The sequence below is a fragment of the Nerophis lumbriciformis genome, linkage group LG04 (assembly GCF_033978685.3).
Source record: "Nerophis lumbriciformis linkage group LG04, RoL_Nlum_v2.1, whole genome shotgun sequence".
NCBI classification, from domain to species: Eukaryota; Metazoa; Chordata; class Actinopteri; order Syngnathiformes; family Syngnathidae; genus Nerophis; species Nerophis lumbriciformis.
Window position 1 is genome coordinate 57929931 of NC_084551.2, and position 26385 is coordinate 57956315.

General features: G+C 41.6%; 1 protein-coding gene across 3 annotated transcripts; it reads right to left on the bottom strand.

Annotated features, from left to right (window-relative positions):
- Positions 1 to 3483: 3483 nt before the first annotated feature.
- LOC133593492 (uncharacterized) lies at positions 3484 to 25511 on the bottom strand. 3 transcript variants are annotated; one of them, XM_061946135.2, is made up of 8 exons: positions 25034 to 25511; positions 20425 to 20537; positions 17899 to 18002; positions 14184 to 14271; positions 13998 to 14106; positions 13047 to 13132; positions 10460 to 10530; positions 3484 to 4822 (listed from the first exon to the last, which is right to left on the bottom strand). In XM_061946135.2, the coding sequence occupies exons 1-8, from the start codon at positions 25496 to 25498 to the stop codon at positions 3693 to 3695; spliced, it is 2166 nt and encodes a 721-aa protein (XP_061802119.2). In that variant the 5' UTR covers positions 25499 to 25511; the 3' UTR covers positions 3484 to 3692. The 3 variants fall into 3 exon arrangements, with proteins under 3 accessions (XP_061802119.2, XP_061802111.2, XP_072769029.1); XM_061946127.2 differs by having other exon boundaries at positions 14184 to 14358; XM_072912928.1 differs by having other exon boundaries at positions 14184 to 14358; positions 17836 to 18002.
- Positions 25512 to 26385: the final 874 nt, after the last annotated feature.

The following is a 26385-nucleotide window of genomic DNA, read 5'->3' on the forward strand; positions in this document are numbered from 1 at the left end:
ATGACTGTTTACCTTATGTTACCTGCACCTTATGTAACATGACTGTTTACCTGATGTTACCTGCACCTTATGTAACATGACTGTTTACCTTATGTTGCCTGCACCTTATGTAAAATGACTGTTTACCTGATGTTACCTCCACCTTATGTAACATGACTAGTGTTTACCTTGTTACCTCCACCTTATGTAACATGACTAGTGTTTACCTTATGTTGCCTGCACCTTATGTAACATGACTGTTTACCTGATGTTACCTCCACCTTATGTAACATGACTAGTGTTTACCTTATGTTGCCTGCACCTTATGTAACATGACTGTTTACTTTATGTTACCTGCACCTTATGTAACATGACTGTTTACCTGATGTTACCTCTACCTTATGTAACATGACTGTTTACCTGATGTTACCTGCACCTTATGTAACATGACTGTTTACCTTATGTTGCCTCCACCTTATGTAACATGACTAGTGTTTACCTTATGTTACCTGCACCTTATGTAACATGACTGTTTACCTTATGTTACCTGCACCTTATGTAACATGACTGTTTACCTGATGTTACCTGCACCTTATGTAACATGACTGTTTACCTTATGTTACCTGCTCCTTATGTAACATGACTGTTTACCTTATGTTGCCTGCACCTTATGTAACATGACTGTTTACCTGATGTTACCTCCACCTTATGTAACATGACTGTTTACCTGACATTACCTCCACCTTATGTAACATGACTAGTGTTTACCTTGTTACCTGCACCTTATGTAACATGACTGTTTACCTTATGTTGCCTGCACCTTATGTAACATGACTGTTTACCTGATGTTACCTCCACCTTATGTAACATGACTGTTTACCTGATGTTACCTGCACCTTATGTAACATGACTGTTTACCTCATGTTGCCTCCACCTTATGTAACATGACTAGTGTTTACCTTATGTTACCTGCACCTTATGTAACATGACTGTTTACCTTATGTAACATGACTGTTTACCTGATGTTACCTGCACCTTATGTAACATGACTGTTTACCTTGTTACCTGCACCTTATGTAACATGACTGTTTACCTTATGTTGCCTGCACCTTATGTAACATGACTGTTTACCTGATGTTACCTCCACCTTATGTAACATGACTGTTTACCTGACGTTACCTCCACCTTATGTAACATGACTAGTGTTTACCTTGTTACCTGCACCTTATGTAACATGACTGTTTACCTTATGTTGCCTGCACCTTATGTAACATGACTGTTTACCTGATGTTACCTCCACCTTATGTAACATGACTGTTTACCTGATGTTACCTCCACCTTATGTAACATGACTAGTGTTTACCTTGTTACCTGCACCTTATGTAACATGACTGTTTACCTTATGTTGCCTGCACCTTATGTAACATGACTGTTTACCTTATGTTACCTGCACCTTATGTAACATGACTGTTTACCTTATGTTACCTGCACCTTATGTAACATGACTGTTTACCTTATGTTGCTTGCACCTTATGTAACATGACTGTTTACCTTATGTTGCCTCCACCTTATGTAACATGACTAGTGTTTACCTTATGTTACCTGCACCTTATGCAACATGACTGTTTACCTGATGTTACCTCCACCTTATGTAACATGACTAGTGTTTACCTTATGTTGCCTGCACCTTATGTAACATGACTGTTTACCTGATGTTACCTCCACCTTATGTAACATGACTAGTGTTTACCTTGTTACCTGCACCTTATGTAACATGACTAGTGTTTACCTTGTTACCTGCACCTTATGTTACATGACTGTGAAAGACTTTCTCTACACAGACTGAGGCGGTACTACCAGTCTGAAGGTCGCCCCAAAAGGTGGCAAAGTCCTCTCACCTTTCCTCCAGGTGGCTCCTTGACCATCACGTGACGTGTAGGTGTTTAACTCCGCCCCCTCTGCGTCATGTGGTGACGGTCCAGCGGGGAAATGGGAGTGTGATGAATGTGACACCCAATGGACTAAGTTAAGATCTGCTTCCTACTTTTTACCTCAGCAGGTAACCACACCTGCGGATTGGAGTGGGAACGCCCACAAATAAAGGTCACGCCACACAGAGGTCACATCCTGGATGAAGGGACTGACAGACTTAAGTCCAGGGGAGAATAATAACAATGTACAGGATGTATATGACAGGTGTGTGTTACCTATTCAGATTATTGACACCCTGTATAATTAGTACAGGATGTATATAACAGGTGTGTTACCTGTTCACACTTACAGAAACCTGCAGGTGAGTCCATGTTTTTGCACCCGAGAAGGTACAGGCTGCACCAGAGAAGGTACAGGATGCACCCGAAAAGGTTCAGGATGCACCCGAAAAGGTTCAGGATGCACCCGAAAAGGTACAGGATGCATCAGAGAAGCTACAGGATGCATCAGAGAAGGTACAGGATGCATCAGAGAAGGTACAGGCTGCACCAGAGAAGGTACAGGCTGCACCAGAGAAGGCACAGGCTGCACCAGAGAAGGCACAGGCTGCACCAGAGAAGGCACAGGATGCATCAGAGAAGGTACAGGATGCATCGGAGAAGGTACAGGATGCACCCGAGAAGGTACAGGTGCATCAGAGAAGGTACAGGTGCATCAGAGAAGGTACAGGATGCATCAGAGAAGGCACAGGATGCATCAGAGAAGGCACAGGATGCATCAGAGAAGGCACAGGATGCATCAGAGAAGGCACAGGATGCATCAGAGAAGGCACAGGATGCATCAGAGAAGGCACAGGATGCATCAGAGAAGGCACAGGATGCACCCGAGAAGGTACAGGATGCATCAGAGAAGGTACAGGATGCATCAGAGAAGGTACAGGTGCATCAGAGAAGGTACAGGATGCATCAGAGAAGGTACAGGATGCATCAGAGAAGGTACAGGATGCATCAGAGAAGGTACAGGTGCATCAGAGAAGGTACAGGTGCATCAGAGAAGGTACAGGTGCATCAGAGAAGGTACAGGATGCATCAGAGAAGGTACAGGATGCATCGGAGAAGGTACAGGATGCACCCGAGAAGGTACAGGTGCATCAGAGAAGGTACAGGTGCATCAGAGAAGGTACAGGATGCATCAGAGAAGGTACAGGATGCATCAGAGAAGGCACAGGATGCATCAGAGAAGGCACAGGATGCATCAGAGAAGGCACAGGATGCATCAGAGAAGGCACAGGATGCATCAGAGAAGGCACAGGATGCATCAGAGAAGGCACAGGATGCACCCGAGAAGGTACAGGATGCATCAGAGAAGGTACAGGATGCATCAGAGAAGGTACAGGATGCATCAGAGAAGGTACAGGATGCATCAGAGAAGGTACAGGATGCATCAGAGAAGGTACAGGTGCATCAGAGAAGGTACAGGTGCATCAGAGAAGGTACAGGATGCATCAGAGAAGGTACAGGTGCATCAGAGAAGGTACAGGTGTATCTGCTCTGCACTTTGAGGACACTGGGATTTTACTGAATATTTATTGCTCCCCATGAAAGAAACAATTAAAGTGAGAGTAATTGGTGTTTGATTGCAATAAAAAACACAGGTGACTTTCTGGCATTGAAAGTGTTTATACTCTTAAGACGTCCACTAGTTGTGTTTTTAGAAGTTTAACTCCCGAGCATGGACACAATCAAAGAATCTACATTATGTCCACGTTAGTCCAAAGTTTGCTAGCCCCACACCTGGTCAGGTATGTGGCCGCTCTCTTCCATTCCACTTGTAACGATTACCACTGCAGAGTGTCGGGGCTTGTCCAGCACTTCCTCTGAAACCCTCAAACCTGGACCGGCACCAAAGTACTGGTTCCGTTCTTCACTTGTCTTGACTGCCACGTCCAAGCTGCCACGGTAGAGAGCTTCACCTTCTTCACCTTCAGAATTACAATCAGTCTGCTCAAGCAAGCCTTCAGCACACATCAGGTGTCTGAACTGGGCCAACTGGTCCCATTCCAAACCTCTGATCTGTCCACTTTGAAACCAATCGTTAAGTCCGTCTAGGTCTTTACTGCTAACGTAGTCATCTGTTGGCTCTGGTAAGTCTTCTACCGGTCTGTCCAAGGACACAATAGTAGACTGACTGTTGTCCAACATATTTGACACAGGTGGGCTCTCAGCTGAGGCAGGAAAGTTCATTTCCTCCGTGTTCTGCCCGCTTGGATCCTTCAATGCATCACCTGTGGGCAGGCAGCGGTTTGCATCAATATTAGAGCAGAACAGCTCCACAAGGGAAATCACATTAGAGGAAATGTTTCCCGCAGAGCCAAGATCCCCAACAAGGCTGGGATTCTGTGTACTGTTGTCCATCCAACCATTGGTGGCCTTCTCTTGATCCAACATAACCCTGGGATCTGGTGTTGGTTCCATTTTTTGGCCGTCAGTGTGTTGTTCTTCCATCCAGCCCTGCTGGTAAGTTGTGCCATCATTGTTGATGAATGTGTGCAGCCTCGGTTCTTGGTCTCCTTCAATGGTGTCCAGCCTCGGTTCTTGGTCTCCTTCAATGGTGTCCAGCCTCGGTTCTTGGTCTCCTTCAATGATCTCCAGCCTCGCTTCTTGGTCTCCTTCAATGGTCTCCAGCCTCGGTTCTTGGTCTCCTTCAATGGTCTCCAGCCTCGGTTCTTGGTCTCCTTCAACGGTCTCCTCAGTCTTATAGTCCGTCTCCATCCAGGAAGTGTCCAGCATTATAAGGTCCACTTTTTTTCCCCTTTCCACCCATTCCTTGCCCTGAGAAGCTATCACCTTCATGCTGTCGTCATCTTGTTGGCGAGTCCGCCAGCCAGGACTGCTGACAATGTTCTTCACAGCTAAGGGGGTGAAACAAAAACAGTCAAATCTCAAAACCTGAACATGGTGACAAATGCTTACTTGTTGGCCATAGAAAATAAGCAAGCAGCTATCCTCAGGTGATGCCAAATAACTTTCACCACCAGCCACAATGGCAGGCCGTGCCTTTCCCACCTAGGCCTTCAGTGATGTTCCACTTACATGATTTCCTCTCAAAATACCATCATTGATGTCACCACATGACCACTGCTGGAGAAATACTATACAGAAACACATTTACTGGGCATTGAAGCACATCAACAGTGTACAAAACTGGTTATTTTCTGGTGCATTTAAAAGGCATGAGCAATTAAAACATACCTTATGTGCTACTGTTAAAATTACAATTGCAAAAAACATTAACATGGTGATCTGATTGTCTATGGCAACTGTCTATCAACTGTATGTGGCCGTTCACTTACAGTGCACACACATTGTTGATTGTGAAGGCAGATTAGGCACAGACACTGGAAGGAGCATAATATGACATGAAGACAATATGAATACTTTTACATAATTAGGGAAAGTCAATAAAAAATGACCTTTATCTTTAATTATGATGAAGATTTCAGGTTATGTTAGTCCAGCCGAGAAGGTCTTGCTGCCACACCACTGGTTCGAGTCTGGTTGAAAGTAATCAGCCAGGGTTGAATGAACGCATTTGGATTCGCTTCATCTTTTATCCAAAAGGCTTCAGTTGTAAATTTTAGGTGTGCAGTTTCCCTATTCAAGCCTTTGGTGGGTGTGTCCCCTGGCAGTGGTCATATACTGCTCTGGCTTGGTGTGACCAGTCAACCACCGTGCAAAACAAAAACATTACACCAGAGCCGTAGGATAGAAACTTCAGGTGAAAATGTGGCGGTCGGTTTATTAGAGAAACACAAAGTGGTTTTGACAAAACATCAAACATTACAAATCCAGTGACTCCCTCAGACAAAAGCTGGTCCCCCCAAGAACTAAATCCCGAAAGGCAAACTTGATCATGTTTATGAAAGACCAACACTCCTTACACAAAAGCACGGCACAGCATACAACATTTCTTTCAAATCATTCTGAATACCGTTAGGGCTGCAACTAACCATTCATTTCATAATCAAATAATCTGTCAATTATTACTTGGATTAATCGATAAATAATCGGATAAAAGAGACAAACTACATTGCTTTCCTTTCCAGTATTTGATTGAAAAACCCAGCATAGTGTGTAGGCACCATGTTGTGGACATTGGGGGTGCAGCATACAGCAATAATAAGACAGAAATGTAAGTCATCAGATCAGAAGTGAATCAGATATTGTACACGTTTCTGTTGTGAATAATAAAGGATTCATTTGAGGCTGCCTCTGAATAATAGCATGAAATATTCCAGCACCTTCATAACGTTTAGTTATACTAAAGCGTCACTCAAATCTAAATACAGGTAAAAGCCAGTAAATTAGAATATTTTGAAAAACTTGATTTATTTCAGTAATTGCATTCAAAAGGTGTAACTTGTACATTATATTTATTCATTGCACACAGACTGATGCATTCAAATGCTTATTTCATTTAATTTTGATGATTTGAAGTGGCAACAAATGAAAATCCAAAATTCCGTGTGTCACAAAATTAGAATATTACTTAAGGCTAATACAAAAAAGGGATTTTTAGAAATGTTGGCCAACTGAAAAGTATGAAAATGAAAAATATGAGCATGTACAATACTCAATACTTGGTTGGAGCTCCTTTTGCCTCAATTACTGCGTTAATGCGGCGTGGCATGGAGTCGATGAGTTTCTGGCACTGCTCAGGTGTTATGAGAGCCCAGGTTGCTCTGATAGTGGCCTTCAACTCTTCTGCGTTTTTGGGTCTGGCATTCTGCATCTTCCTTTTCACAATACCCCACAGATTTTCTATGGGGCTAAGGTCAGGGGAGTTGGCGGGCCAATTTAGAACAGAAATACCATGGTCCGTAAACCAGGCACGGGTAGATTTTGCGCTGTGTGCAGGCGCCAAGTCCTGTTGGAACTTGAAATCTCCATCTCCATAGAGCAGGTCAGCAGCAGGAAGCATGAAGTGCTCTAAAACTTGCTGGTAGACGGCTGCGTTGACCCTGGATCTCAGGAAACAGAGTAGACCGACACCAGCAGATGACATGGCACCCCAAACCATCACCCAACCATGCAAATTTTGCATTTCCTTTGGAAATCGAGGTCCCAGAGTCTGGAGGAAGACAGGAGAGGCACAGGATCCACGTTGCCTGAAGTCTAGTGTAAAGTTTCCACCATCAGTGATGGTTTGGGGTGCCATGTCATCTGCTGGTGTCGGTCCACTCTGTTCCCTGAGATCCAGGGTCAACGCAGCCGTCTACCAGCAAGTTTTAGAGCACTTCATGCTTCCTGCTGCTGACCTGTTCTATGGAGATGGAGATTTCAAGTTCCAACAGGACTTGGCGCCTGCACACAGCGCAAAATCTACCCGTGCCTGGTTTACGGACCATGGTATTTCTGTTCTAAATTGGCCCGCCAACTCCCCTGACCTTAGCCCCATAGAAAATCTGTGGGGTATTGTGAAAAGGAAGATGCAGAATGCCAGACCCAAAAACGCAGAAGAGTTGAAGGCCACTATCAGAGCAACCTGGGCTCTCATAACACCTGAGCAGTGCCAGAAACTCATCGACTCCATGCCACGCCGCATTAACGCAGTAATTGAGGCAAAAGGAGCTCCAACCAAGTATTGAGTATTGTACATGCTCATATTTTTCATTTTCATACTTTTCAGTTGGCCAACATTTCTAAAAAATCCCTTTTTTGTATTAGCCTTAAGTAATATTCTAATTTTGTGACACACGGAATTTTGGATTTTCATTTGTTGCCACTTCAAATCATCAAAATTAAATGAAATAAACATTTGAATGCATCAGTCTGTGTGCAATGAATAAATATAATGTACAAGTTACACCTTTTGAATGCAATTACTGAAATAAATCAAGTTTTTCAACATATTCTAATTTACTGGCTTTTACCTGTATATTTATATAGCTTTATCGGGCCCGGCTAAATTGATCCATTATGAAACCAACCTGAGATATTTCTGTCCGTTACGTTTATTTCCAAATTGGTAAGCGTGCCTTTTCTCTCTCAAAACGGAGTAAAATGTGGCGAAGACACATTATCAGCCCCGCGTTGCAACAAAGGCATAACGTTAACGTTACTCACAAAAAGGCTGAACTCATGAATGCCTGTTGCCACTATGGACTTAAAAAGTTACGTACTGTGAGTTCTTCCCTTCATCCATGGCTCCAACATGTTTCCTCTTCAGTTCTTGCCTTCATCCATGGCTCCAACATGTTTCCTTTTCAGTTCTTGCCTTCATCCATGGCTCCAACATGTTTCCTTTTCAGTTCTTGCCTTCATCCATGGCTCCAACATGTTTCCTCTTCAGCTGCTCCTGAAGCAATGTTGTACTTCCGTGCCATTTTGCAGGAAACACTCTTCTTTCAAGTCTTTCAAGTCAAGTGTTGCCACACTTTTCACCACTTAGGTGGTACACTTTTCTCCATTGAAGCAATAACCTCAAGATGTTTCTCCGCTCAACTATCCGGACTGTTTTCCTGCGCCATTTTTCCAATGTTTCCAGCAAAGGAGCCTATGTGGTCACGTGAGCTGCACATGACACATCATTGGCTGGCTTACCTCCACCTCATGACACCTAGCCTTTCTACTTACTTTCATTATTGTTTCTCAGCTCTTTGTAAATGTTGCACTTTATAAATATTGTAGTTTAAAAAAAAAAGGTTTATAAAAAAAAAAAAAGCCTCCGCGCATGCACATAGCATAGTTCCAAAGAATCGATGACTAAATTAATCGCCAACTATTTTTATAATCGATAGTTGTTGCAGCCCTAAATACCATCCATCCATCCATCTTCTTCCGCTTATCCGAGGTCGGGTCGCGGGGGCAGCAGCCTAAGCAGGGAAGCCCAGACTTCCCTCTCCCCAGCCACGTCGTCCAGCTCTTCCTGTGGGACCCCGAGGCGTTCCCAGGCCAGCCGGGAGAAATAGTCTTCCCAACGTGTCCTGGGTCTTCCCCGCGGCCTCCTACCGGTCGGACGTGCCCTAAACACCTCCCTAGGGAGGCGTTCGGGTGGCATCCTGACCAGATGCCCGAACCACCTCATCTGGCTCCTCTCGATGTGGAGGAGCAGCGGCTTTACTTTGAGCTCCTCCCGGATGGCAGAGCTTCTCACCCTATCTCTAAGGGAGAGCCCCGCCACCCGGCGGAGGAAACTCATTTTGGCCGCTTGTACCCGTGATCTTGTCCTTTCGGTCATAACCCAAAGCTCATGACCATAGGTGAGGATGGGAACGTAGATCGACCGGTAAATTGAGAGCTTTGCCTTCCGGCTCAGCTCCTTCTTCACCACAACGGATCGATACAGCGTCCGCATTACTGAAGACGCCGCACCGATCCGCCTGTCGATCTCACGATCCACTCTTCCCCCACTCGTGAACAAGACTCCGAGGTACTTGAACTCCTCCACTTGGGGCAAAATCTCCTCCCCAACCCGGAGTTGGCACTCCACCCTTTTCCGGGCGAGAACCATGGACTCGGACTTGGAGGTGCTGATTCTCATCCCAGTCGCTTCACACTCGGCTGCGAACCGATCCAGTGAGAGCTGAAGATCCTGGCCAGATGAAGCCACCAGGACCACATCATCTGCAAACAGCAGAGACCTAATCCTGCAGCCACCAAACCAGATCCCCTCAACGCCTTGACTGCGCCTAGAAATTCTGTCCATAAAAGTTATGAACAGAATGGGTGACAAAGGGCAGCCTTGGCGGAGTCCAACCCTCACTGGAAACGTGTCCGACTTACTGCCGGCAATGCGGACCAAGCTCTGGCACTGAGCATACAGGGAGCGGACTGCCACAATCAGACAGATACCATCCATGTTAAACCTAAACCTAAACCAACGATGTGCCAACATTCCTGGCTCAGAGATTTCCTCATTCCACAGGACCAGGACCAAACAAGTTTTGCACACTGACAAACCGATGACTGGTTGGCACGCAGAGCGGTCGTTCACCCGTTCCGCCTGGCCAAGGCAGCAGTTCTGTTGTGACCGCCCCCAGGGGACGCACCCTCCATAGGTAAAGTCCACTAAAGTGGAATGTCTTGAATAAACAAAGAGTTGCAGATAACCATGAACAGAAGGACTGAGAAAGTGGCAATCTGATTCTCACACTCACTTTGGCCCAGGTGGGTGTGGCTCCACGCAATGGGAACAATTTTGCAGACAATTTTGCAGACACTGTGGTGACTTAGTTTGAAGGAGGTGGTTAATCCACCACCAGAGGGTGTGGTTGCCAATTAAGTCCTTGTTAAATGTGGCCCAACACCAAAGACAAGACTGTTCATCTGGCGCTTTGGAAGTGTCGCTATATCGGCTTTGGATTTTTTACAGAGGACTATTTTTATTTGTGTCAAAATGGACTTTTTACCTGATATTACAATGTATGTTTTGCTTTAAACAAAATAATCATGTAATAATAAAAGACCGACGTTGAAATGTTAGAATGTGGGTCTTTAAGATTGGTATTGAGTGTCGCTGCTGTAGATGAAAGTGGAATACTACTCACAGTCCTGCATGTCCCCACATGTGGAAGTACAGCAGGAGCATACTGAAGGTGGTGCCTGCAGTTCCTCCCACCTGAAGCCACAAAACAGAAGGAACATTTACAACCACTTCTAAACATTTCTTGTTTGTTCTTGATTCAGGTAGGTTGAGGTTGGGCGACAACTAAAAACTGATGTTCTCATTGGTCAGCTCGTTGTATTTAAACCATGGCAGCTGCTCAGGTGAAAAGCCAAACTGAACAGTCCTTGTGATGGATTAAGTGCCCTGAGAATATCTGTATTCATCTTAAGATATCAACCCTCTCCCAGCAAACTGGACTAGGTTTGGTAATTGGTCAGCAGGGACTTTGGTCCACTCTTCACAGAACAGATCTATAGACACCATGGACCACCACTCAGCTTTTTATCCACTTTTTCAATCTATTTTTATTACCACCTCATGTTACCATTACCACTTGTTTCCCTCTTCTTTTCACCTCTTATATATATATATATACACACACACACATGTTTTGCCTTGTGGTTGGGGACCCTTTGGGACTGTGCAACAAGGGGTGGCACTTTCGTGACTTCTGCGGCGCTTTTTTGTGGACTTCTGGATCTGCCTCCCGGGAGCCTTTTGGCCATGGAGACCAGCTGCTGGGTCTCTGCCACACCAGAGTCCGTTTGGAGAGACTGGAGGAGATGCGGATGAAGAGACAGGGCTGCGGAGCTGGCGCTGAGCGCCGGGACGGACAAGCTTCACAGTGTCTTGGCTGAATGAGCAGGTATCAGACACCTCAGTCTACTTAAAACGCATCCTCGCTCATCCATGCGGACTGGACACTGAATCATCCATGTGGACTGGACACTGAATGTCCTTTGTGTTCTTTGAAGTTTGATGTTTCCCTCTTTTGTAAGAGGGATGTGTGCTACGGCTATGAGTTGTTTTTTCCCTTAGCCTCAGTCTGGACCCCCTCTACAGGGGCCTAGGCTCAGACCGATTGTTTTTTCTTACCTCCCCATTCTTTACCTGTATCTCACCTTTTTTGCAAGGGGCGCCGGAAGTTGGCAGACCTGTCAGCGATCCTGTTCTGTCTCCCTCTAAGGTTTGTCTGATCTTGAATGGGATTGTGCTGAACATTTTCATTTCCCCTCGGGGATTAATAAAGTATTTCTGATTCTGATGTGGTGGAGCAGTGGCTCTACTCCCACTTCCCTGCAGATGATAATGCTGCTCAGAGCCAAGCCAGCCTCCTGAGTCATCTTGTCCTGTTGGTCACAACCACATAGGAACCTAGCTCCACCGGTCAATTGACAGCTAATCTGCCTCTTCACAACGAAGGATCCATGTGGAGTCTGCATCAGTGGGCACACTGCCCAGACCAGACGCTCCTATGGTCCACACTCCCAGAATATCCACCACAGTATAAGTGAAGGGACACTTTGCCCTCTCAAAGTCCACAGAAGACATGTAGACTTGTTGGGAACACTCTGGTATGCTGGCTCCTGTATGGAAGTAGGCAAAAAATACGGCCCACGAGCGTTGGGTAAAGCGGCAGCGTCCTAAAGGAGTTGACCTAAATGGCCTGCCAACTGATGGTACCGGTGCCAACACTAACGGCAGTCACCAGACCAAAAAAGTAGCTATTGGTGCCTCATTTTGGTGTTAAATGAATGCAGATTTCTGCAACAAGTGGTATTGTGCAAGAAACATCTCGTTCCTAGCTACAACAACACATATTTTCCTCACCAATCAACCATCAAGGCAAGTGAGGTGCATTCATGAATTATTAGCGTCAACATTACAACGCACACGAGTCACCTTGTTGCACATTCTCCAAGTTTTGCTGCAGTAATTTTGATAATCGGCTGTGGATTTTATTTCCTATTTCTGAATGCACGACTTAGTGATGCTATTTATTTGATGTAAAAGGACTTTATGGTCAACATCAAGTTCTGTAGGAACTCAAAAGCATTGTTTTCCAACATAAAATGTGCTCCTTTTCTAAGTAAGTACCAGTTTGGAAACAGTTTAAGCACCGTTCAAAATCGACCAAGTTTGTGGTTGTATCGCCTAGAATGCAGTTTTCCAGTCCAGTCACAAGTCGCTGAGCAGGTTCCTTGTTTTGTCGGCACGGCGGAACTTTCCTTGGCTTTGCAAACATCCTTGCTATGCGGGACATGATGGGTTAGCTTTAGCACTGCAAACTGTGGAATGGATTCCTGGGCAGAGGTGTGTCATTACTCATTTCGACTCACCTTCGCTCAGGACTCCATTCCACAGTTTGAATCATTACATCAGACAACCTTAAAGCACAGGCTGGGCGAATGAATCGGAAATATCAGCAGAGTTGTATCGGAATTTGCCGATCGGTAATCTACTCTGGTATCGGCGCCCGATATCAGTACTGGATCGGATCAGCTCCATCCCTAATTGTGAGCCTCTCACCTCTGGCAATAGAGTCCAACTCCTCTGGAGAGGACTGGTTCCAGAGCCCTTGCCGTTTGTTGAGGTGAGGTGCGTCTCGCCGGAACTTGTCAACCTCTGGCACCAGCACAGAGGTGACATAACTACTGTATTTGGACTTGAATGTGGGTATGGCTTACCTGCCAGTAGATTTGTTGTAGTTGCAGGACTTGGAGTTGTGGGAAATGGTGAGAGCGACTGACATTGAACAGTGGAGGTACAGTACCTGGACAAAACAGAGTTCAAATTCAGTCAGGAACACCCGTTGGAAAGGACTAACCAGAGTAGTTTAGGCAGTGTTCAGTTCTGGTCCGAGAAACAAATGATCAGGATTTTGTTTCCCTCGCTTCTCTTCTACAACGTTTCAGGACACGTTTTGTCTCCGTCAACGCGTTTGTGGCATATTTCTGTCTGGATATCTGACCACTCAAGTAGTTGGTTTCCTGGCATGGACTTACATGTTACAGGTTGAGGCAGAATCATTTGAGCCTTCATCCATAGCAACACTAGTTGGTTAGTGAGACTGACCGGCGGAACAGAGAAGCGGTCACTCTACGAGACAAGTCGTGGTGAAGAGAGCAGAGCTGGAAGGCAAAGCTCTCGGTGTACCAGTCGATCTACGTTCCTACCAATCCAGTCATCCCGTAGGAGTTCTGATTAGAGTTGCTCCTTCTTCACATCGAGAGGAGCGGGTTAACCTAACTCGGGCATCTACTTCTGATACCTCCTAGACGTGACATTTCCCTGACATGCGCAGCCAGGAGAAAGCCCAGGGCTAGACCGAAGGCACGCTGGAGGGACTATGACTCAATGCTGGCCTGGGACCAGTGGAACTGGAATAGCAGTCCAGAGACCAGGAAGTCTGAGCTACTGCCCTGCCAGCTGGACCCAAGTCAGTGGAAGAACATGGATGGTTAGAGGTCTTGGTGGACCAACTGATGGCCTCGTATGAAAGATTCTGGAGTGAAAGTGTGAGAATTCAATGGTGGCGCCCTCGGATGGAAAGTCTAAATTGTGAAATGCTTATAAACTGAAATGGAAATCTTTCAAATTGAAAAAGATCTACCTCAGCCATATTGAGTTCTTCTTACCTGGGAGAGGTTTCGGAAGAGAAAAACATCGATTGAAAACTTGAGCATGTTAGCCTTTCTTGACCAGAACTTGGAGGAACTGGCAACCCTTAGACCGTCTGTCAAACAACTGCAAATCCAGAAGACAAGCGCACACATGACTGAAGGCAAGTACTTGATGGTACTGTGAAGTACATTTGTGCACACCCATAGTTGCTGATGATGTCCACTTTGGGCACGCTGTTGGGCTCCTTGGAGCTGGTCACGTAGCAGGAGTCCACAAAGAGGGTCTCACCTGGCAACACGTGTCCGCTCTCAGCTACAAAATTCACAGATTCTCCCAACACAAACGAGTGGTCGGTCGGGACGGACTCCCAATCATCTGGCAACAACACACACTTGACTCTATACAAATACATCTGGCAACACACTTGACTCTATACAAATACATCTGGCAACACACACTTGACTCTATACAAATACATCTGGCAACAACACACACTTGACTCTATACAAATACATCTGGCAACACACTTGACTCTATACAAATACGTCTGGCAACAACACACAATTGACTCTATACAAATACATCTGGCAACACACACTTGACTCTATACAAATACATCTGGCAACACACTTGAGTCTATACAAATACATCTGGCAACATACACTTGACTCTATACAAATACTTCTGGCAACACACTTGACTCTATACAAATACATCTGGCAACACACTTGACTCTATACAAATACATCTGGCAACACACTTGAGTCTATACAAATACATCTGGCAACATACACTTGACTCTATACAAATACTTCTGGCAACACACTTGACTCTACAAATACGTCTGGCAACACACTTGACTCTATACAAATATATCTGGCAACACACACTTGAGTCTATACAAATACATCTGGCAACACACACTTGACTCTATACAAATATATCTGGCAACACACACTTGAGTCTATACAAATACATCTGGCAACACACACTTGACTCTATACAAATACATCTGGCAACACACTTGAGTCTATACAAATACATCTGGCAACATACACTTGACTCTATACAAATACATCTGGCAATAACACACACTTGACTCTATACAAATACATCTGGCAACAACACACACTTGACTCTATACAAATACATCTGGCAATGACACACACTTGACTATACAAATACATCTGGCAAAAACACACACTTGACTCTATACAAATACATCTGGCAACACACACTTTTGACTCTATACAAATACATCTGGCAACACACTTGAATTTATACAAATATATCTGGCAACACACACTTGACTATACAAATACATCTGGCAATAACACACACTTGACTTTATACAAATACATCTGGCAACACACTTGACTCTATACAAATACATCTGGCAACACACTTGACTCTATACAAATACATCTGGCAACACACTTGACTCTATACAAATACATCTGGCAATAACACACACTTGACTCTATACAAATACATCTGGCAATAACACACACTTGACTCTATACAAATACATCTGGCAACACACTTGAGTCTATACAAATACATCTGGCAACACACACTTGACTCTATACAAATACATCTGGCAACACACTTGACTCTATACAAATACATCTGGCAACACACACTTGACTCTATACAAATACATCTGGCAACACACTTGACTCTATACAAATACATCTGGCAACACACACTTGACTCTATACAAATACATCTGGCAACACACTTGACTCTATACAAATACATCTGGCAACACACTTGACTCTATACAAATACATCTGGCAACACACTTGAGTCTATACAAATACATCTGGCAACACACTTGACCCTATACAAATACATCTGGCAACACACTTGACTCTATACAAATACATCTGGCAATAACATCTGGCAACACACTTGACTCTATACAAATACATCTGGCAATAACACACACTTGACTCTATACAAATACATCTGGCAACACACTTGAGTCTATACAAATACATCTGGCAACACACTTGAGTCTATACAAATACATCTGGCAACACACTTGACTCTATACAAATACATCTGGCAACACACTTGACTCTATACAAATACATCTGGCAACACACTTGACTCTATACAAATACATCTGGCAATAACACACACTTGACTCTATACAAATACATCTGGCAACACACTTGACTCTATACAAATACATCTGGCAACACACACTTGACTCTATACAAATACATCTGGCAACACACTTGACTATACAAATACATCTGGCAACACACACTTGACTCTATACAAATACATCTGGCAATAACACACACTTGACTCTATACAAATACATCTGGCAACACACTTGACTCTATACAAATACATCTGGCAACACACTTGACTCTATACAAATACATCTGGCAATAACACACACTTGACTCTATACAAATACATCTGGCAACACACTTGAGTCTATACAAATACATCTGGCAACACACTTGAGTCTATACAAATACATCTGGCAACACACTTGACTCTATACAAATACATCTGGCAACACACTTGAGTCTATACAAATACATCTGGCAACACACACTTGGCTCTATACAAATACATCTGGCAACATACACTTGACTCTATACAAATACATCTGGCAATAACACACACTTGACTCTATACAAATACATCTGGCAACACACTTGACTCTATACAAATACATCTGGCAACACACTTGACTCTATACAAATACATCTGGCAACACACTTGACTCTATACAAATACATCTGGCAACACACTTGACTCTATACAAATACATCTGGCAACACACTTGACTCTATACAAATACATCTGGCAACACACTTGACTCTATACAAATACATCTGGCAACACACTTGACTCTATACAAATACATCTGGCAACACACTTGACTCTATACAAATACATCTGGCAACACACACTTGGCTCTATACAAATACATCTGGCAACATACACTTGACTCTATACAAATACATCTGGCAATAACACACACTTGACTCTATACAAATACATCTGGCAACACACTTGACTCTATACAAATACATCTGGCAACACACTTGACTCTATACAAATACATCTGGCAACACACTTGACTCTATACAAATACATCTGGCAACACACTTGACTCTATACAAATACATCTGGCAACACACTTGACTCTATACAAATACATCTGGCAACACAGTAGAGAAACTTCTACTGACTTGTAGAGAAACTTCTACACAGGTGTGCAGGTGCGTGTGTCACCTGTGCAAGTGCGCGTGTCACCTGTGCAGGTGCATGTGTCACCTGTGCAGGTGCGCGTGTCACCTGTGCAGGTGCGCGTGTCACCTGTGCAGGTGCGCGTGTCACCTGTGCAGGTGCGCGTGTCACCTGTGCAGGTGCGCGTGTCACCTGTGCAGGTGCGCGTGTCACCTGTTCAGGTGCGCGTGTCACCTGTGCAGGTGCGCGTGTCACCTGTGCAGGTGCGCGTGTCACCTGTGCAGGTGCGCGTGTCACCTGTGCAGGTGCGCGTGTCACCTGTGCAGGTGCGCGTGTCACCTGTTCAGGTGCGCGTGTCACCTGTTCAGGTGCGCGTGTCACCTGTACAGGTGCGCGTGTCACCTGTGCAGGTGCGCTTGTCACCTGTGCAGGTGCGCGTGTCACCTGTGCAGGTGCGCGTGTCACCTGTGCAGGTGCGCGTGTCACCTGTTCAGGTGCGCGTGTCACCTGTACAGGTGCGCGTGTCACCTGTGCAGGTGCGCGTGTCACCTGTTCAGGTGCGCGTGTCACCTGTACAGGTGCGCGTGTCACCTGTACAGGTGCACGTGTCACCTGTGCAGGTGCGCTTGTCACCTGTGCAGGTGCGCGTGTCACCTGTGCAGGTGCGCGTGTCACCTGTGCAGGTGCGCGTGTCACCTGTGCAGACTTTCAGGCTGAAGGTCATCTGACTTCTGACATTCTTCATGAAGGTCAGCTGCTGGAGTTCAGGTGTGAAGCCCACCTGGTAGGAGTAATGGAACCTGAAACACAGTACTTTCATTACTGCACAGTACTGCAATGTTACCTTCACAGTACACACTCAGTACTACAATGTTACCTTCACAGTACACACTCAGTACTACAATGTTACCTTTACAGTACACACTCAGTACTACAATGTTACCTTCACAGTACACACTCAGTACTACAATGTTACCTTCACAGTACACACTCGGTACTACAATGTTACCTTCACAATACACACTCAGTACTACAATGTTACCTTCACAGTACACACTCAGTACTACAATGTTACCTTCACAGTACTACAATGTTACCTTCACAATACACACTCAGTACTTCAATGTTACCTTCACAGTACACACTCAGTACTACAATGTTACCTTCACAGTACTACAATGTTACCTTCACAATACACACTCAGTACTACAATGTTACCTTCACAGTACTACAATGTTACCTTCACAGTACACACTCAGTACTACAATGTTACCTTCACAGTACTACAATGTTACCTTCACAATACACACTCAGTACTACAATGTTACCTTCACAGTACACACACAGTACTACAATGTTACCTTCACAGTACTACAATCCTACCTGCACAATACACACTCAGTAATACAATGTTACATTCACAGTACACTTAGTACTACAATGTTACCGTCACATACACACTCAGTACTACAATGCTACCTTCACAGTACTACAATGTTACCTTCACAGTACACACTCAGTACTACAATGTTACCGTCACATACACACTCAGTACTACAATGTTACCTTCACAGTACTACAATGTTACCTTCACAGTACACACTCAGTACTACAATGTTACCTTCACAGTACATACACAGTACTACAATGTTACCTTCACAGTACACACTCAGTACTGCAATGTTACCTTCACAGTACACACTCAGTACTAGAATGTTACCTTAACATACACACTCAGTACTTCAATGTTACCTTCACAATACACACTCAGTACTACAATGTTACCTTCACAGTACACACACACAGTACTACAATGTTACCTTCACAGTACTACAATGCTACCTTCACAATACACACTCAGTACTACAATTTTACCTTCACAGTACACACTCAGTACTACAACGTTACCTTCACAGTACTACAATGTTACCATCACATACACACTCAGTGCTACAATGTTACCTTCACAGTATACACACAGTACTACAATGTTACCTTCACAGTATTACAATGTTACCTTCACATACACACTCAGTACTACAATGTTACCTTCACAGTACACACTAAGTACTACAGTGTTACCTTCACAGTACACACACAGTACTACAATGTTACCTTCACAGTACTACAATGTTACTTCCACAGTACACAGACAGTACTACAATGTTTCCCTCACAGTACACACTCAGTACTACAATGTTACCTTTACAGTACACACTCAGTACTACAATGTTACCTTCACAGTACACACACAGTACTACAGTGTTACCTTCACAGTACACACACAGTACTACAATGTTACCTTCACAGTACTACAATGTTACTTTCACAGTACATAGCCAGTACTACAATGTTTCCTTCACAGTACACACTCAGTACTACAATGTTACCTTCACAGTACACACTCAGTACTACAGTGTTACCTTTACAGTACATACACAGTACTACAATGTTACCTTCACAGTGTACACACACACACTCTAAATACTTGTACAAACAAAGTACACACTGATAAACAACTTCACTGTACCACACCAGTACACACTGCCACGCACACCAGTACACACAAAGTTACCTTCACAGTACTACAATGTTACTTCCACAGTACACAGCCAGTACTACAATGTTTCCTTCACAGTACACACTCAGTACTACAATGTTACCTTTACAGTACACACTCAGTACTACAATGTTACCTTCACAGTACACACACAGTACTACAGTGTTACCTTCACAGTACACACACAGTACTACAATGTTACCTTCACAGTACTACAATGTTACTTTCACAGTACATAGCCAGTACTACAATGTTTCCTTCACAGTACACACTCAGTATTACAATGTTACCTTCACAGTACACACTCAGTACTACAGTGTTACCTTTACAGTACACACACAGTACTACAATGTTACCTTCACAGTACACACACACACACACACACACACACACACACACACACACACACACACACTCTAAATACTTGTACAAATAAAGTACACACTGATAAACAACTTCACTGTACCACACCAGTACACACTGCCACGCACACCAGTACACACAAAGTACACACAAAGTACATAGTTGTGCACACAAAGTACACACAAAGTACATAGTTGTGCACACAAAGTACACACAAAGTACATAGTTGTGCACACAAAGTACATAGTTGTGTACACAAAGTACTGGTTAGGTTGATGAAGTACAAGTTGGAGTATTACCTGTTGTACTGGCAGTGGATGGGTAGTACAAATGGTAGTACACGTAGTACTTGTAGTTGTGGTGGAGGAGTGTAGTACAAAGTAAAAGTATACACCAGCTGAGCAGCAAACACCTGCAACACAACAACTTGATTATTAGCTTCACTTTATCAGCATTACATTGATTATATCACTTTTATCATCATTGCCTTGATTATATCACTTATCATCATTACATTGATTATATCACGTTTATCATCATTACATTGATTATATCACTTATCATCATTGCATTGATTATATCACTTTTATCATCATTGCATTGATTATATCACTTATCATTACATTGATTATATCACTTTTATCATCATTGCATTGACTATATCACTTTCATCATCATTACATTGATTATATCACTTGTATCATCATTACATTGATTATATCACTTGTATCATCATTATATTGATTATATCACTTTTATCATCATTGCATTGATTATATCACTTTTATCATCGTTACATTGATTATATCACTTGTATCATCATTGCGTTGATTATATCACTTTTATCATCATTGCATTGATTACATCACTTTTATCATCATTACATTGATTATATCAGCATTACATTGATTACATCCCTTTAATCATCATTATATTGATTATATCACTTTTATCATTACATTGATTATATCAGCATTACATTGGTTATATCCCTTTAATCATCATTACATTGATTATATCAGCATTACATTGGTTATATCCCTTTAATCATCATTACATTGATTATATCACTTTTATCATTATATTGATTACATCACTTTTATCATCCATTATATCACTTTCATTATTGATTATATCACTTTTATCATCATTACATTGATTATATCAGCATTACATTGATTACATCCCTTTAATCATCATTATATTGATTATATCACTTTTATCATTACATTGATTATATCAGCATTACATTGGTTATATCCCTTTAATCATCATTACATTGATTATATCAGCATTACATTGGTTATATCCCTTTAATCATCATTACATTGATTATATCACTTTTATCATTATATTGATTACATCACTTTTATCATCCATTATATCACTTTCATTATTGATTATATCACTTTTATCATCATTACATTGATGATATCACTTTTATCATCATTACATTGATGATATCACTTATCAGCATTACATTGATTATATCACTTTTATCAGCATTATATTGATTATATCACTTTTATCATCATTACATTGATTATATCACTTTTATCATCATTACATTGATTAATCACTTTTATCATCATTACATTGATTACTCACTTTTAACATCATTACATTGATTATATCACTTTTATCATTATTACATTGATTATATCACTTTTATCATCCATTATATCACTTTCATTATTATTACATCACTTTTATCAGCATTGTATTGATATCACTTTCATCATCATTACATTGATTATATCACTTGTATCATCATTACATTGATTATATCACTTTTGTCATCATTACATTGATTATATCACTTTTATCACCCATTATATTACTTTCATTATTGATTATATAACTTTTATCAGCATTGTATTGAGTACATCACTTTTATCATCATTACAGTGATTATATCACTTTTATCATCATTACATTGATTATATCACTTTTATCATCCTTATATTGATTATATCACTTTTATCATCCTTATATTGATTATATCACTTTTATCATCATTACATTGATTATATCACTTGTATCATCATTACATTGATTATATCACTTTGATCATTACATTGATTATATCACTTTTATCATCATTATATCACTTTCATTATTGATTATATCACTTTTATCAGCATTGTATTGATTATATCACTTTTATCATCATTACATTGATTATATCACTTTTGTCATCATTACATTTATTATATCACTTGTATCATCATTATATTGATTATATCACTCTTATCATCCATTATATCACTTTCATTATTGATTATATCACTTTTAACATCATTATATCATATGAGTTTTATTATCATTATATTGATTTCATTATTGATTATATCACTTTTATTATCATTATATTGATTTCTTTATTGATTATATCACTTTTATCATCCATTATATTGCTTTCATTATTGATTATATCACTTTTATGATCCACTATATTGCTTTCCTTATTGATTATATCACTTTTATGATCCACTATATTTCTTTCATTATTGATGATATCACTTTTATGATCCATTATATCACTTTCATTATTGATTATATCACTTTTATGATCACTATATTGCTTTCATTATTAATTATATCACTTTTATGATCCATTATATCAGTTTGATGATCAATGGTATTGATGATGTCGTTGAATAAAAGTGTTTAATGAAGAAGAGATGGTTGTGACGTCATGTCAACAAGCATCCATCCCTTTAGGAGCATCCATCCAAAATGCTACCCCAAAAAGGGACAAGCGGTAGAAAATGGATGGAAATGTTGATGCACAAAATTATAAACATTTTCTTTTTGACTTCATGTTTAATGACATCACCTTGCAAGAATATTGACCACAATATTGATGCTTTCATCTTCTTGAACACTTCAGTATTGATTATGATCATGTATAGAAGAATATTGATTATGATCATGTATAGAAGAATATTGATTATGATCATGTATAGAAGAATATTGATTATGATCATGTATAGAAGAATATTGATTATGATCATGTACAGAAGAATATTGATTATGATCATATATAGAACAATATTGATTATGATCATATATAGAAGAATATTGATTATGATCATGTATAGAAGAATATTGATTATGATCATGTACAGAAGAATATTGATTATGATCATATATAGAACAATATTGATTATGATCATATATAGAAGAATATTGATTATGATCATGTATAGAAGAACATTGATTATGATCATGTACAGAAGAATATTGATTATGATCATATATAGAAGAATATTGATTATGATCATATATAGAAGAATATTGATTATGATCATGTATAGAAGAATATTGATTATGATCATGTATAGAAGAACATTGATTATGATCATGTATAGAAGAATATTGATTATGATCATATATAGAAGAATATTGATTATGATCATGTATAGAAGAATATTGATTATGATCATGTATAGAAGAACATTGATTATGATCATGTATAGAAGAATATTGATTATGATCATGTATAGAAGAATATTGATTATGATCATGTACAGAAGAATATTGATTATGATCATATATAGAACAATATTGATTATGATCATATATAGAAGAATATTGATTATGATCATGTATAGAAGAACATTGATTATGATCATGTACAGAAGAATATTGATTATGATCATATATAGAACAATATTGATTATGATCATATATAGAAGAATATTGATTATGATCATGTATAGAAGAATATTGATTATGATCATGTATAGAAGAACATTGATTATGATCATGTATAGAAGAATATTGATTATGATCATATATAGAAGAATATTGATTATGATCATGTATAGAAGAATATTGATTATGATCATGTATAGAAGAACATTGATTATGATCATGTATAGAAGAATATTGATTATGATCATGTATAGAAGAATATTGATTATGATCATGTACAGAAGAATATTGATTATGATCATATATAGAACAATATTGATTATGATCATATATAGAAGAATATTGATTATGATCATGTATAGAAGAATATTGATTATGATCATGTATAGAAGAACATTGATTATGATCATGTATAGAAGAATATTGATTATGATCATGTATAGAAGAATATTGATTATGATCATGTATAGAAGAACATTGATTATGATCATGTATAGAAGAATATTGATTATGATCATGTATAGAAGAATATTGATTATGATCATGTACAGAAGAATATTGATTATGATCATATATAGAACAATATTGATTATGATCATATATAGAACAATCTTGATTATGATCATGTATAGAAGAATATTGATTATGATCATGTATAGAAGAACATTGATTATGATCATGTATAGAAGAATATTGATTATGATCATATATAGAAGAATATTGATTATGATCATATATAGACGAATATTGATTATGATCATGTATAGAATAACATTGATTATGATCATGTATAGAATATTATCCTTTTGATGTTATAGAATGTTTTCAACGTTATTAACTTCTTGAAAACACCTTTTCATTAAGTAGTATTTTAAAAAGTCCATATTATTTAAAATATATTAATAGGTAAAAATAAAAAAAAGTTGTGTTTATGGAGTTTCGGACATGAAGTTTGGTTGAAACGTGGAAAGTTGGAAGGGATCAGAACAAATGCACAACAATCACACAACCACCCATTTCCTACTGCTTGTCCACACAACCCTGGCAAACACGCTCGACGCAAAAGAGTTTTACAGCAGACATGTTGATACTTGATATGCGAGGCCACAATATGAGCGAGAAAGCATCAACTCCATGAGTCGACGCTTCTTCTTAAGGAGCCGAGCCAAAAGAGCCGACTCTCAGCACCCAAACGAACGACCCATCAATGGAAGACAGCGCCCCTAGCGGCTGGCCGGAGAAACCTACCTGAGATTTGGCGCCACAGTCCGTGAGGGCGAACCGGAACCAGAGAAAGTCCGAGGTCACGTTGGCGGCCTGACAAGAACCCAAACGGAACCGAGCCGGAACGGGCCAAGCGCGCAGCTGCAGGCGGTCCAGGCGGAGCAGGACTTCCTTCATGCCGCACCAAACCTCCACCGGACGCACTCTGGCAGCCGGCGGCCACTTCCGGCCCGGACTTTCCCGCGGGAAGAAGAGCGCGGCGAGTTGGGCGGGAAGTGGCGTGCGGCGGGAAGATGGTCGCAGCAGCTCTTTGGCCACGAGAGGCCGGCGCGAGTGGCGGAACACCGGCAGGAGATGACGCAAGTCCTCCTGGACCACCGGAGACTGACTCGAGTCCTCCTGGACCCCCGGAGACTGACTCCCGGGCCAGGGCGGACCCCCCGCGGCGGGACGGCAGCACAGCAGGAAGACGCAGCACAGCAGCAGCATGACGTCAGGCGCACAGGTGAGCTCCGTGCGCGCACCTGTGAGCCGCCTCATTAATAGGGTCCGCAGCGATCCAGGGGTCGACACCGATACCGCAGCTTGATTTGATTTGGAGTTGTTGTTGTTGATGAAAATGTGAAATGAATCGTCTTCATCTTGTCTGACAACTCATTTACTAAATCATCTTGCAGTCATTTTTGATCATCTTTCTCATCAATATCAATCATCAATATCAATCATTTCATCATCAATATCAATCATTTCAAACTTGATGAAGATCATACTTTCATGCATACACAAATAATACGTCATGAATTATTGATGATGTATTATTATCCATCCATCCATCTTCTTCCGCTTATCCGAGGTCGGGTCGCGGGGGCAGCAGCCTAAGCAGGGAGGCCCAGACTTCCCTCTCCCCAGCCACTTCGTCCAGCTCTTCCTGTGGGACCCCGAGGCGTTCCCAGGCCAGCCGGGAGACATAGTCTTCCCAACGTGTCCTGGGTCTTCCCCGTGGCCTCCTACCGGTCGGACGTGCCCTAAACACCTCCCTAGGGAGGGGTAAGGGATGGACCAGGCTATGGACTAGTATGGCAGCAGTATGAGGGGTAAGGGATGGACCAGACTATGGACTAGTATGGCAGCAGTATGAGGGGTAAGGGATGTGGGCTTGAAAGGAGAGTGTGCTGTCGAGGATGACACATTAATAATCACTGCACGTAAGCAGCTAAGCCCGTGACCTTCCATCCCTCAGGCTGTACTGCATCAACAAGCGACATCAGTGTGTAAAGGATATCACCACATGGGCTCAGGAACACTTCAGAAACCCACTGTCAGTAACTACAGTTGGTCGCTACATCTGTAAGTGCAAGTTAAAACTCAGGTGCAAA